The 15,241-nt window shown below is 45.8% G+C and overlaps 1 protein-coding gene and 1 long non-coding RNA gene across 3 annotated transcripts in view; one reads left to right on the forward strand and one right to left on the reverse strand.

Annotated features, from left to right (window-relative positions):
• Positions 1-15,241, reverse strand: part of APLP1 (amyloid beta precursor like protein 1) — a 50,956-nt gene that overhangs the window by 21,374 nt on the left and 14,341 nt on the right. For both annotated transcript variants that reach the window (XM_081868986.1, XM_081868987.1), the window contains exons 5-12: positions 13,426-13,604; positions 12,828-13,084; positions 11,259-11,389; positions 10,479-10,553; positions 9,382-9,540; positions 2,224-2,352; positions 1,985-2,084; positions 122-268 (exon numbers count right to left, since the gene is read on the reverse strand). In XM_081868986.1, the coding sequence (XP_081725112.1) occupies positions 122-268; positions 1,985-2,084; positions 2,224-2,352; positions 9,382-9,540; positions 10,479-10,553; positions 11,259-11,389; positions 12,828-13,084; positions 13,426-13,604 (1,177 nt within the window). The remainder of the gene's footprint in view (positions 1-121; positions 269-1,984; positions 2,085-2,223; positions 2,353-9,381; positions 9,541-10,478; positions 10,554-11,258; positions 11,390-12,827; positions 13,085-13,425; positions 13,605-15,241) is intronic.
• Positions 11,406-14,497, forward strand: LOC309346264. Its single transcript, XR_014158542.1, has 2 exons — positions 11,406-12,478; positions 14,255-14,497. It is a non-coding gene; the product is annotated as an uncharacterized lncRNA (long non-coding RNA).

Raw genomic sequence — 15,241 nt, forward strand, 5'->3', positions numbered from 1 at the left:
CGAACCGGCTCCTTTTGTACTGGGCCACTATGATGCTCCAGGGACAGTCATGACTTGAGGAGTGTGCTGGTCACCTTTGCTAAGCAAACCACGGTCTCTTTCAAAGGCATCCTGAACTCACCTTCTCCGTCACGTGGGTACGAATGGCTCTCAGAAACCAAGTCCTCGCTACTGTCCATGGGCAGGAATTCCTCAGTGGTGCGCGTCTCTGAGATGGAGGTGGTGAGCAGGTCGTTGGTGGTCACCCGTTCTGAGCGCAGCAGCTCCTCTAGGAGACCATTACAGAGAAAGGGGTCAGAGAGCTGACCTGAATGTCAGCCGACTCCTACCCTCCCGCAAGTACGTGTGCTGCAACCGTGTTCCCCAAACCTTATTATTATTATTTAAAGCCATCCTTATAGGATCCTCTCTGTGCTTGCTTGGTAAATCTAACCCCTCACTCAAAGAGGACATTCAGCATTTTGCAGAATTTCCCTTCTTTAATTAAAAAAAAAAAAAGGATTTAGACCACCCTTCATCTACAGAGACACCAAGATGGTATATAAAAGCAAATATAAATAAAAATGAAGGTCGTATAATTAAGGAGCACATCAGCATACATAACAACCAAAGACAAAGGTGTTTAAAAATACATACAGTATTTTTCCGTGTATAAGACTAGGTTTCCCCCCTAAAAAATAATGTCCAAAATTTGGGGCGTCTTACACATGGGGGTGTCTTATGGATGGAAAAATACGGTATATTAAAAAAGCAAGCCGGCCTACTAATAAAATTCTAAAAACTTGGGACTTTTTGAAACAGCCCGGGCAAATGAAGGAGTTTTGATCTGACATAGAAATGATTATAACACTGCTGGCAGTTTTTACCCCTCAAGGGAGGGCATTAAGACTATAAAGACAGCTGCCTTAAACTGAGTTGGACCATTAGGCCACCTAATTCAATATTGTCTCTGCTAACTGGAAGCAGTTCCCGAGGGTTTCGGACTGAGGACATTGCCTGCTCTACCCGGAGATTTAAGGCCTGAACCTGGGACCTTCCACACACAATGCAGATCTTCTTCTACTGGGCTTTGACCCTTCTCCAAAATAGGCACATGGGAAATTGCCTTTTACTGAGTCCATTGAGTTCAGTATTGCCTACTGATTGTCAGGGACCGTGCTGAGGAGGGCTGCACTGAGGAGGAATGGTGGGAGCCTCCCCCTCCCCCTGCTCCTAAGTCAGGACCCTGAATCTTCCCAGAAGCAGTGGGACAGTATAGATTTGGAACAGTGGTTTGCAGAGGGACATAGTTCAGAAGGCAGAAGTTGGGAAGAACTGGGTGGTGAACAGCTAGGAGAGGAAGAACTGGGAGAGAGTTAGTTAACAGACTCTCTCTTGCTGGAAAGTGTCCATCTGCTCAGCCCAAGGTCAAGGAGAGCAGAGAAGGTGGCAGCACAGAAAGCACAGTGGTTAAAAGACGAGGAACTTACGTGGGTGACTAGGGAAGCGGGTGCAACCCTTAATTGGGAGCACCTTCATTCCTAGGAATGGATTTTTTGTTCTCTTGCTGTGGTCATTAAAATCTCCAACTGGTAAGTGACTCCTTTCGCTTGTTCTACTTATCTACTGCCAAAGGGGATGGGGGAGAAGGAAGACGAGTCCCTGAAGCCTGACACTGACAGGCAGTGTTTTTGCAGGATTTCAGAGATGAGGCATTTGCCTGCAGATGTCAGGGGGCTGAACCTGGGACCTTCTGGGTGCAAAGCAGATGCCCTACTGTTGAGCCATGGCCCTTCACCTCCACAGATATGGTGCCATCAGAAAGAAGGGTCTGAACTTCACAGGACAGCTGGCTGTGCTGTGCATAAGGGCCTCATATAAAGATCTTACGATATGGGCAGCTGGGATAAGGAGAGGAGGAGCTCCACAACATCCCCTGAAGGCAATCTCTGGGAAACCCTCTCCTACCAGGTCAGGCCTTTGGGTCCATCTCATCTAGACCTACCAATGTCTCCTCGAAGCTCTTGGGCAAGCTGAGGGTTCTTGTAGAGCAGTGCCAGACTCTGGTTCATCCGTTCTTCAATGACATGCAGGTGGGTGTAGACCTGGGGATGACAGCAACCCAGGTTTATTATTGCTCCCCTCCTCCAAGAAGGTCTGAGTGCAGGCACCCCAGACAGGGGCACCTGGGGGGCAGGTGGGCAGGAGGAGAAAGAAGAAGAAGAGGAAGGATGGAAACCAGACCTGGAACTTCATTTGCTCAGCCTTCTCTGGATCAGCAGCTGCCACATGCTGGTAATGTCGGAGGGTGTGGCGCTGGTCCTTCTGTTCTGCCCGCACGTATCTCTTCAGGGCTAACAGGACGCGGTCCGGCTGGGTCAAAGGGAGGGGACAAAAGAAAAAACAAAACAAGTTAGGCAGGTGCAGGTATAGCTGAACATTTGCCTTACATGCAGAAGGTCCCAAGTGTTTTTTTTTTGGGGGGGGGAAGTTATTATTGTTAAAATAATTCAGCATTAATACACACATACTGCGAATATGCAAGCATACAAACATACATTTCATACAATCCTTAAAAATGTTCAAACATACCTAAACTCAATCCCACAAATAATTCATTTTCCCATCACCATCCACCACCCCTCACCCCACCTTTGTGTTAGACTTCCAATCTACTCAATTGCAATTTCTTTCCACTTCTATTACTTTCTTTCACACACCTTTAACCTAATTTCATGCGTCTTTTTCTTTCTTTTTTTAAAATAATATTTATTAACAGTTTAAAGATTATATAAAAAAAGAAATAAAGAAAATACAAAAAAGAAAAAAATTAAACATTAGAATACAATATATCACAAAGACAAAAACACTACACAAAACATTAAATTAATAAAACAAACAAAACAATTAAAAACACCTCCGATAATTTCATAATCATATCTTTCATTCCCTTGTTTCAGTGACCTCCTCCCTCCTCCCATTTTTGTATTCCACTTCAAATAACTGTTTCAGCAATTCCTTTCTATCTTCCTCTGTTTCCTGTCCTGTAATTTATATTAACATGTTCTATCCTTATTTTTTCCCTTTAATACATTAACAATCTATCTGTACCTAGTTCCTTATCACATTTCTGCTAAAGCCATATAACATATGTTATATGATGTTCATGCTTCTTTTTCTATTACACATTGTTATCCATCTTATTTAGTATTTCAGTATTTAAAACGGATCTTGTTTATTCTAATAGGAGTTCTGGTTTTTCAGTATGGTTTTGCAAGTATCCTTTAAACACCTTCCAATCCTTGTCTATCTTCTCTTTTGAGATCCTTCCAATTTCTCCCATTGTTTTGGATATATTGTAGTACTCCAATAATTTGGCAAGCAATTAAACACCTTGTTGGTATAATACCACTTTTCCAATTTTTTGCAATCAATAGCCTTGTGGCTACTGTTGCATATAAATATAATGTCTTGTCTTCTTCCTTTAGACTTCCTGGTACTATTCCTAATAGAAAACCGCAGAAGGTCCCAAATTCAATCCCCAGCATCTCCATGTAGGGCTGGGAAAAAAACTCTCTGCCTGAAACCTTATAGAGCCACTGCCAGCCAGTGTGGACATTATTGAGGTAGACCATGGGTAGGCAAACTAAGGCCCAGGAGCCGGAGCCGGCCCAATTGCCTTCTGGATCCAGCCTGTGGACGGTTCAGGAATCGATGCGTGGATCGGTGTGGGGAATCTGATCATTTAGGCTGTGCCATCCCCCCCCTCCACTGTGGCGGCACCTTCTCCCTCCCTCCTCCTGGCTTTTCCCTGCCCTGCCTAGAGGAGGAAGGGGGCCGGGCTTTGTTGAGCTGTGGTTGGCTGAGCACCATTTTAAGCAGCCTCTCTCCGGAGTCAGCCCTTTTGCGCCACTCATCGTCCCTCCGCCGCTGCCAGCCCCTGCTGCTTGCAAGGCACAGGTAAGCAGCAACTGGGGCTCATCCAGTGCTGTGGAGAAGGGAGGGAAGATTTGGGGGGATTTCCCCCCCAAATATAATCTGGCCCCCCACAAGGTCTGAGGGACAGTGGACCGGCCCCCTGCGAAAAAAGTTCGCTGACACCTGAGATAGACCAACCAATGGCCTGAGCTCACAGAAACACATAAGTGAGTGGAGGGGACATAGCTCAGTGGTAGAGCATCTGCTTTGCATGCAGAAGGTTCCGAATTCAATTCCCAGCATCTTCAAGCTGGGAATGTCTCCGGCTTAAAATCTTGGAGAGCCACTGCCAGCTTCTGATCTAGTCTGGTTTGACTCAGTATAAGGCCACTTCCTACATTTCTATGACCACTGGCTAACCCTCTCCCTTTTTTTGTATAATTTTTATTAAATTTTCTGTTTTACATTTTAGAATATTCATTTAAGCAACCTTAAAATATCAATGACTTTCCTTCTTCTCTTTCCATGGTTCATTTTGCAGAACATAAATCCCTGCCTATTTGATATCAACTAACCCATTCAGTAGGGACGTGAGTGGCGCTGTGGGTTAAACCACAGAGCCTAGGACTTGCCGATCAGAAGGTTGGCGGTTCGAATCCCCGCAACGGGGTGAGCTCCCATTGCTCGGTCCCAGCTCCTGCCAACCTAGCAGTACGAAAGCACCTCAAAGTGCAAGTAGATAAATAGGTAGCGCTCCGGCGGGAAGGTAAATGGTGTTTCCGTGTGCTGCTCTGGTTTGCCAGAAGCAGCTTAGTCATGCTGGCCACATGACCCGGAAGCTGTACACCGGCTCCCTCGGCCAATAAAGTGAGATGAGCGCCGCAACCCCAGAGTCGGTCACGACTGGATCTAATGGTCAGGGGTCCCTTTAACTTTACCTTAACGAATTCAGTATTCCATTATTACATCCATCAAAACTTCTTTACACTGTTGAATTTATCTTAATGCTGCCCATGTTTTCAAATATACACGATTTCCCCCATATATTCAATAAACATTTTCCAATCTTCTCTAAACGTATGTTCATCTTGTTCTCTTATTCTACAGAAGCTCAACATCAAAAAAACTAAGATCATGGCCACTGGTCCCATCACCTCCTGGCAAATAGAAGGGGAAGAAATGGAGGCAGTGAGAGATTTTTCTTTCTTGGGCTCCATGATCACTGCAGATGGTGACAGCAGTCACAAAATTAAAAGACACCTGTTTCTTGGGAGAAAAGTGATGACAAACCTAGACAGCATCTTAAAAAGCAGAGACATCACCTTGCCGACAAAGGTCCGTATAGTTAAAGCTATGGTTTTCCCAGTAGTGATGTATGGAAGTGAGAGCTGGACCATAAAGAAGGCTGATCGCTGAAGAATTGATGCTTTTGAATTATGGTGCTGGAGGAGACTCTTGAGAGTTCCATGGACTGCAAGAAGATCAAACTTATCTATTCTGAAGGAAATCAGCCCTGAGTGCTCACTGGAAGGACAGATCCTGAAGCTGAGGCTCCAATACTTTGGCCACCTCATGAGAAGACTCCCTGGAAAAGACCCTGGGAAAGGTTGAGAGCACAAGGAGAAGGGGATGACAGAGGATGAGATGGTTGGACAGTGTTCTCGAAGCTACGAACATGAGTTTGACCAAACTGTGGGAGGCAGTGGAAGACAGGAGTGCCTCGTGTGCTCTGGTCCATGGGGTCATGAAGAGTCGGGCACAACTAAATGACTAAACAACAACAAGTCCGCAAGCTGCGCATATTCCATCAGCCATGATTGCTATGTTTGGTCTCCACTGTCAGAGGCAGAATGCTCTGCTCATGTGCAGGCTTCCCATAGGTACATGGGAACAGGATGTGAGACTAGAGCTATTGGCCTGATTCAGCTGGATCGCCTTCTGATGTTAGATGTGTCCACTTCCAAGCATGCTATCAACAACATCTCTAATGTAACCAGCCAGGATAGCTGAGTCGGCAGAGCAGGAGACTCTTAAACCCGTGGTCGTGGGTTTGAGCCCTGCGTTGAGCAAAAGATATTCTGCATTGCAGGGAGATCCGAAGGCAGCCCTGTTTAGGGAAGCTTTTAATGTTTAATACGTTATTGTATTTTAGTGTTCTGTTGGAAGCTGCCCAGAGTGGCTGGGGAAACCCAGCCAGATGGGCAGGGTAAAGGAAAAGGTAAGGGGACCCCTGACCATTAGGTCCAGTCGCGGACGACACTAGGGTTGCGGCGCTCATCTCGCTTTACTGGCCGAGGGAGCCAGTGTTTGTCTGCAGACAGCTTCCGGGTCATGTGGCCAGCATGAGTAAGCTGCTTCTGGCGAACCAGAGCAGCGCACGTAAACACTGTTTACCTTCCCGCCGGAGCGGTACCTATTTATCTACTTGCACTTTGTGCTTTCGAACTGCTAGGTTGGCAGGAGCAGGGACTGAGCAACGGGAGCCCACCCCGTCACGGGGATTCGAACCGCCAACCTTCTGATCGGCAAGCCCTAGGCTCTGTGGTTTAACCCACAGCGCCACCCGCGTCCCATGGGTTAAGTTATTATTATTAATTATTATTATTTTTATTATGGACCAGATGACCCTCGTGGTCCCTTCCAACTCGACAGTTCTATGACAGCTTCCATGCAACTTTTCTGCATCCTGCTTCCCCTTCCTCCTCATATCCTGTCCATTTCCAAGCACCCAAAGGAGGCGCACAATACCCAGCCTTTCGCTTTGCATGGTTTTGATCTGTATTGCTTGGAACACATTCGCCTCGCACTGTTTATATTACAAGACACAGGATGACAGGGACGAGCCTCTTTCTCTTCTCGGCACCTGCACGCTCCGGAGGTTATTCCAGGCTAACCGTTCTAACCCCCCCTCACCCGCCCTCTCAAAATGTTCAGGCAGGGTTTGCTTGTCTGTTATCCTCCCAGATCAACCTTCATTTCCATCTCTTTCCCCGCGCAGCAAATGCAATAAACAAACAGTTGCTTTATTGTGCATTCATGACACTCGACAACGTGCTTGCTACTGTTCTTCATTCACAACTAGAGGCCTGTTGCGGAGGCCACGGGAGTGACACAGTCCTCTGACCAGAGGGCTTGGCCCTCTGGACAATTATTGCCATTATCATTATTATTAATTGGATTTATATCCTGCCCTTCCTTCCCAAGGAGTCCAGGACAGGGAAGGTAACAGTACCATCTAGGGCAGCATATTCTGGCTCAGTACATCCTGCCAGCCTCCGTCCGTTCTCAGCCTGTCCTCCATGCTGTCCCAAAGTTTGTCGTGAGTTCTAATTCTGCCCCAGCGCTCTTGCTCTCCTGCTCAGCACATCAGGTGACCAAAATCTGAACAGAAAATTGTTTCCTTACTCTAATCTTTAATGTCTTTGAAAATGTGCCCTGGAATAGGCAGCAAAAGGCCCCTGATCCTTTTTTCTGGAACGAAGGGATATCAGCCATGCCAAGGAGTGGTTAAGCTGCCTCTGTGCTGCCTTCCCAAAACTGCAGGTTAGCAGAGAATTTTTTTCCTCTTGGGGGCTGCTGAGGAAGACACCCCTGGTCTCCCAGCACCCCAGGCTGCCACTACATTTGCCTTCAGTTAAGCTGGCCCTGAAACAGCTTGATGAATAACAGGGAAGAGGCTGTACCAGGCATAAGGAGCAGCAGAAAGCACAGAGGAGACAAAGGAGATAAACAGGAAAGGAGCTTGCAAGGAAAGACAACAGAAAGATAAAGGCAGTAGAGAGGGGCAATCTCTTGTACCTTCCTCCCTTTTGTTTATTTTTTGATTACAGGAAGTCCAAAAGTCATGTAGCAAACAGCCATAGCTTTTAGCTCACTGGAATTCTGGTTTCAGAAATTTAACTTTGCATTGCCCATATGGGTTTCAAAAACTCATATTCTCAGCCTTTGCTGCGTAGGAAAAAAAATGCTTTCTTGCTTAAAATGTTTATCAGAGATTCTCAGGAGTTCTACCAGAAACTGACCCAAACCCACATCTTTCATTTCATTTTTTGCTCAGCCCTTGCTCCAAGGAGCTCAGGGCAGCAAACATGGCCCCCTTTCCCCATGTTCTTCTCACAACAACCCTGTGAAGTAGAGCTTAGGCTGAGACACAATGAATAAAGACTCAAAGTCATCCAGTGAGATTAATGGCTGCGTGGAGAGTTGAACTGGATGTCCTGGGCTGAACAGAGAAATTCTAGCCATGTTTGCTTGATGTTAAGTCCTAAAGCGTTCAATAGAGCTTACTCTCTTTTAAAATATGTCTAAGATTGCTGCCTAATACTTTAGCCACTTTGCTTCTCTGTGTATGTGCAGGATTCTTCCCCAGTGCCAGATTCCACACTGGAGTTCAGAGTGTCCAAGCACACAAATAACTTGAATTATAAAGCTTGATTCTTATAGGTGATGGGTGTAAAGCATTTACCCATGTAAGCATGTCATGTGCAGTCAGTTACATTTAAATGCATACATCCATGGAGTGGCACATCCATGTGCAATGTGAAGCATTCATGTGAATCTACATGAGATTGGGCACGTGCTGGACAAATGTGTCCTGTATATTAACATGCCCAGATTTATAGTCAGTGCAGAGCACAAGGGAGTCTCGGTAATAAGGTCTCCAAGGAAAAACAAAAAGATCTTTAACAGAGAGGGTGTTAACAATGGGGGAGAAGAAAGAATTTGAACTAGAAAAGGACAAGTTAATGCATAATTTTTTTAAAAAAAACACCTCATACTTTCCCCTACAAAAGGGAGCTGCTTAATGTGGCTTACAAACGAAAGCAACAATTATTTTATTGTTAAAAACTAATTTAACGGTGGAAGGTTCACAGGCTATGAAGGACTTGCTCACAAATTCATTGACAGCTGCACGAATTATTATAGCCAGGAAGTGGAAGGGGCAAGCAGAATATAAAATGGAAGAAGGGTATAAAGAGGTGTGGGGTATACTATTAATGATAAATTAAAATGTGCCATTAAGGTAAGATGGGGAATACGCAGGAGAAATGATTTTGAGGAGATACAGAGGGTGTTTGTAGAATTTGTACTGTTAAAACGGAAAGGGGTCAAACCATCGCAAGAGGTATTGACATTCTGGGAAGTTGGATAGTTACAATGGAATGGCCTCGGTGGTGGGGTGCACATTTTTTTTTCTTATTTATTTATGATTATGACTTTGTCAAAAAAATGTTTTTTTATAAAAAATAATGTATAAAATGTAAATAAATGTATAAAATATAAATAAAAGAATGAAAATGAAAAAAACAAAACAAAAACTAATTTAACAAAACCAAAAAGACGCCCAAAGCCCAAAGGGTGGTGCCATTCGAAGGAGGCAATGGCATCCAACCAGGTAAAAGTACAGGTAAAGGTAAAGAACATCATCCCTGAGCAGCTTCCCACCCAACTCATCCCCTCCCTCCTCTATATGCTTTTCCTTACCTGGGGATTATCAGTCTGCACAGCAGTCAGGTAGCTCTCTAGTGCCGCCCGTCGATTATCATTGAGCAGGGCCACCACACGGGCCAAATGAGTCTCGACCAGCCGCTGTCGCTCTCGAGACACCTGCTCCTCCAGCGTCTGAAGGATGGACTGGAAGTGCTGGGTCAGCCAAGAGAAAAGGCGAGGTGGTCATGAAGTTAAATGTATCTGCTGGGACCAAAGGGTGATGGTCTGGGAGCATCTGGTGCTGCACAGCACCGCTGAAGTTAAGCAGATGTGCAAGCCCTCCCAGCTGCCCCCTTCAACACCTGATGTTGAGTTTTGGGAGGGTGGGAGGAGCAAGCCGCCTGTCAATCATGTGAAAGAACAATTGCGTGATGCAATTGACATGTGGGTAGCTATGCCCACCAGTTAGAATTGGCTGATGGGGTGGGGGCAGAAGCAAAAAAGATTCCCCACGGGTGAGTGTGGGGTTTTTGGAGAGGTTATAGGAGGCGTTGGACTGATGGAAGCCCCAGTAAATATATCTAAACAGACAAAACATGAAGTTAATTCATATGCTTTCCCCCACAAAATAGCAGTTTGGGAATGGGGGAGATAAATGACGCCATTTCAAAATTTAAAAAAATATAGATATTCCAAAGCCAGCATTCAAAAATGGAAAAATTACAAAAGGAGCCAAAAGTAGCAACGAAAGAAACTTAAAAATGTGTTATTTTAAACATGTTTTAATTTATTTTGGGAATTTGTATACTACTCTTCCAACAAATTCCCAGTGCAGCTGACATTTTTAATACTGGCATGAAAAGTAGCCCCCCCCCCAAAACATTTAAAAGCACAGAAACAATCTGTCCAAGATGTAAAACAATTTCCAAACCAGCACTATCATTAAATAAAAACACCTAGGGAAAAGTAAGCTGGAATAGGTGGGTTTTTTTTAAAAAAAGTCTCAATCAAAAGCTCCATTCACACTTTGGTAGGTAAAGTGTTCCATAGCTGTGGGGCCATCACTGAAAAGGTCCTTACTAACGTGATTTGATTTTACTGGCAAAGCGTCTCCAGAGCTGATCTCAATACAATCCTTCTCTAGTCCTCACCTCATTGAGTGCCTGACGATCCGTCTTGGGCAGGTTTTTTGCTTGGTTGTCTGCCTCAGCCCACTCCTTCATCACCTGTTGAATTGAAACGAAGCAATGAGGTGCGGATGATGCTCCCACAAAAAGGCCCACATCTCTTCCTGGCACAAAGCCTGGCCCCATGATGCAGTTTCCTTTCACCCTCCCTCTCCAGTATCACTTCTCAGGCTTGAAGGCATGCATTTTATATATTGGATATTGCTGTTTTGTATAGAGCAGGAACGTCCAACTTCCAATAAGTTTTTTTTTTGGGGGGGGGCACTCAGGGACCGGGATCAACCAGGGACATTCCGCGATCAACCGGTAGATAGAGATCGACCGGTTGGACATCCCTGGTATAGAGTAAATTCAACATTTAGAGATGGAATTATGGGCAGGTGTCCCAGGCCACAGACTCTCTCCAATCCGCTCAGCAGCCAAAACAAAACAATCAGCTCATCTTCACTCGTAAAGCTGGCCTACATGACAGGCATTGTGTTAACACTTAGTTTGTCTTATTCATGGGGAAAATTTACAACATCAAAGCCTATCCAGCAAGATGTGCCTCTGAGCGACTGTGATCAAATCCGCACATGCAAATTTATCATCTTATGCGACGAGGACAAATTGTGCCTTCTAAATTGTGAAACAGGCTACCGATGCATTGAAGACGTTCACAATTTAAGCAAAGGGAGGTGTGTTTCACCAAGGACACCCCTCAATTGGGGTGACAGTTGCTCTAGAGCTGCACCCCCCAATCACCTCATTGATCTGTCTCATGCGCCGTTCCTCCAAGTCCATCTTGGCACGCAGGAAATTGGCGTGTTCGTTCCCATCTCCGGGCATTTCGAAATAAACGTCCACTCCGTCGGTGGGGCGAGGGGTGGGGGCCACTGGAAACACAGGAAGTGCGTTACCCAAGGCAACATGCCTCGGCCCTCACACCCACACGAAACATTCCCCACAGGACAGGGGGCTCCCCACTCAGGCAAGGCATCAATACACAACCTTCTCCAACCTTCTAGAACTCCAGCTCCCATCAGCCCTAGCGTGATGGGAGTCATAGTCTAATAACCTCTGGAGGACGCCATGTTGTCAAAGGCTGTAATATAGCCTCACATGGCATAACAGGCCCACCCCCCCTTATTTTTCAGTTGATGTTTCATTAATAGTGTTTCACAGATTTTATATATTCACTGCTATATTCACTGTTTTATATATTATTTGTTGATTATTTTATATGATTTATGATGTACAGACAACTCCCAATTTATGAAGGGGTTATGTTCCAAGGCACTGCATTTAAGTGAAATCGCATATATTTCAAACAACATTGAAAAAGCCTGCAAACACCTCATTCAGCCCCTGCCCCATTCTGCCCTTTTTTGTGACTTTTTCAGGTCACTTCCAGGTTCAGCATGATGTGCGCATGCGCAGTTGTGCCTGTATTGGACATGACTAAAATGGTCGCTGCCTGTTTTTGTGATGTTCTACCATGTTGTTGTTTCTTACTGTTTGTAAGCCGCTTTGAGATCCATTTGAATGAAAAGCTAAACAATACATTAAATTGAATCAAACCCCACCTCTTACAAAAAATGTACAAGGCAAAAAAAATGCTGAATTCTCAGCTCCACTTGGCGCCTCATAGACTGAGGCGGGCGTGCCCCTTTGCGCCCCACCCCCGAGCTGTGTCGGCTGAGGGACGCACTGGCTCACTGCGTCTGCCCCTTTGTGTCAGGGAGAGCCAGGTTCCGAGCTGCCTCTAGAACAGGCGCCCCATTGTGAGGAGGACGAGGAGGAGACGTGACCAGGACAAGCAGCTGAGCATTTCCGTCTTGTCCTACCACCCCTTGTAGCTGCTTGCTGGCTCCATGCGCCCCTCCTTTCATGTGCTAACATCTGCAGCAGGGATTCCATGAACTTCGCCCTTCAGAAGTGGCCCGAATGGGAGCGCTGACTTCACCCGCTCTCAGAAAAACAAAGTACGGCTAGGTTCAGGTTCCATTTCTTGAGATAAGCATCTTCAGTAGGCCTCTCTCATCCTTGCTTTTTATAAGACAGATCAACAGGGCCTCCCAGAAAGGTGATGGAAAGGATGGAGGAGGATGGAGCTCCTTTACCTCCCTCCCTACTACTTCTAGAGAGGTGAACAGGCAAGTGAGGAAGAGCAGGTGGCCCTTCAGATGCTGTTGGACTACAATTCCCATCAACCCCGTCTATTGGCCACACTCACAGGGGCTGATGGGAGTTGGAGCCCAACAACATCTGGTGGTCCACAGCTTCACCATCCCGGCTCCAGTCGCTAGCCCTGCCCTGTCCTCCAGAGCTTACCTTTGATATCCTCTTCGGTGGTCTGCGTGGTGGTCGTGATGGTAGTCTGGGTGATGCTGTCGTCATAGTAACCCGGCTCCACAAAATAGTCATCCCAGGCAGCAGGGAAAGGGTCGGGGTCAGGGGCACTATCTCCAGGGCTTTCCTCCTCGTCGTCCTCGTCCTCCTCCACCTCTTCATCTTCATCCAGGTCCCCTTCTTCCTCCATTTCCAGGCTCTCTTCCTCTGTTGGGATGCGTCCTGTCGGAACCTTGTTGCTGAAGAAACAACCATTCGGTCAGGAGACTGCACAATAGATACTTAAAGGGAAGAGTGTGCATTTTGGGGGGGTCTTTCTGGCAAGGGGGAAACTGTGTGGGGAACACCTTGCAGAACATCTGAAGCAGTGTGAATGCCACCTGGGTGGAAGCAAATAGGGCCTTGAATTTTGCACAATTAAAAACCTGAATTAAAATAAATTCTGATTATTTTGTGGGGGGGGTGGGGAATAGATGGCAATTTCCCAACATGGATCCTCTTAAGCTCCAAAGTGTCCCACACTGCATGTCATCAACATTAAGGGGCAAGTGCCAAGTGCAGCTTGGGGTCGTTTGCTCACCTGTGCAGGGCCTCCTCTCTCAGATGGGCAAGGATCTGGGGTGCCTCAGTGGCTTGTTCCAGCCTGAGAGCTGTGGGGCGTGCAGGGCAACACACATATTCGACCCCACGGAAGCGGTCTGCCCCACAGGGCAACAGCATGCCATAGCTGTGAAGCTCCAGCTCCTCACCACTGCAGGCCTGGGAATGGGAGATGAACAATGTCAGAATGCTGCTAAGTCACTCATTGGCTCAGTTCAGACACCACGCCAAGGCATGATTTGCGCTAGCCATTGTGCTTTGAACCTGCACTATGGTTTGAGCTTCAAGATGTACAGCAAGCAAGCCATGGTTCGCAGCCACTTGTCTCCTTTCATTTTTCATCTGCTCAACACACACCTCTCACCATGGGGCAGCAGCCTCTTTGAAGGCAGAACAATGACCCTAACTGTGGTTTGTGACTTCAGATGCCGCAGCAAACTGTGGTTAGTACAAACCATGGTTTGCAAACCACCACCCCCAGTTTGTGGTTTGGATATTCTTATTTGGCAGACTTTCACAGAACATGGTTTGTAAACTGGCATAAAAAGACGGACATAGTACCAATTCATGGTTTGCAGTTATGTTTGAATGCAACCAATTCTCATTGTGAGGTTGGTGCACTTTACATTTAAAAGAAAATTAAAATTCTGCACCAAAGTATCTCAAAACTCTGTTACGAGGAATAACAAACAAATCATGCAACTTGTAGACCTTTTGCAAATTAAACACATCTACATGATTTCTCCCGCTGTGCATGACATATTCTACACTTCAAAACTGGTTTTCCTAATTTATCCCACTTTCTGCAGGGCAAAGAAGAAATAACACAGCGACCTGAAACCTCATCCCTCAGCTGGAAGCCTTATCCAGCAGCCATTCTTGTTTCTAAGATTTTGGCAGGCACTGATTGCACCGTGCCAACATTATCTTCGTACTCATGAGGTCTAAAAACTTTTTTTTATGAAGGAAACCTATGTTCTGAGGAAGCCCTCCTATCTTATTTTACTCCTCAGATTAAGAACGTAACCAATAAAGACCTCATCCTCCATTTATTAACTGCAGTGAGATTAGTGACTGCAAAAAAGGGGAAAACTTTAAAAGCCTGGATTTCACAAGTATTGGACATTGTGCATATGGACAAATTAACTAATTCACAAAAGGAATATCTGCCTTGGGGTGGGGAGAAAGACTCACACCTTCTAAACGACATGGTATCCTTTTATTGACTTGGTTAAGAGAACCAGATGGGTTTTTACCCTCCATCGATTTATGGAACCTTATGCGACACTTTCATTTGGCTGCCTTTCTTGGAACATATAAAGCTACAACCATCAGCTCCTATTTTTTCTTTCTTTTCTGTATGCCTACTAAGCTCTGTATTCCTTGTATGGATATGTTTTGTAACCTGAAATTAAAAAGCAGCAAAAAACCCCACACTATTTTAAAAAAGGAAGCTAAATTCCATAGTTTTTTTCTGTGCTATTGTGAAATTGCCACACACACACACACACACACAAACAAACACTTATACCATACCAGGAGTGGGCAGCCTTTTTGCGCCCAAGGACCACATGTTAGAGGGCAGGATCCAGACCTGACCAGGACTACTATCTCCCTCGTCCCCCATTCACAAATGCACCCAGTTCACACAAGCTCTCCCCTTTATCACTTATCTGACACGCAGACTCACAATCCCAGACACCCACACATTCCCTCCGTGCTCCCCTCCACTCACACGCAACACAACAGCTGCCTAGCTCTGCAGGAACTTCCATGTTTCCTCTGCTCCCCAGCCC

This window comes from Podarcis erhardii (assembly GCF_964252035.2).
Source record: "Podarcis erhardii genome assembly, chromosome: 7".
Lineage (NCBI taxonomy): Eukaryota > Metazoa > Chordata > Lepidosauria > Squamata > Lacertidae > Podarcis > Podarcis erhardii.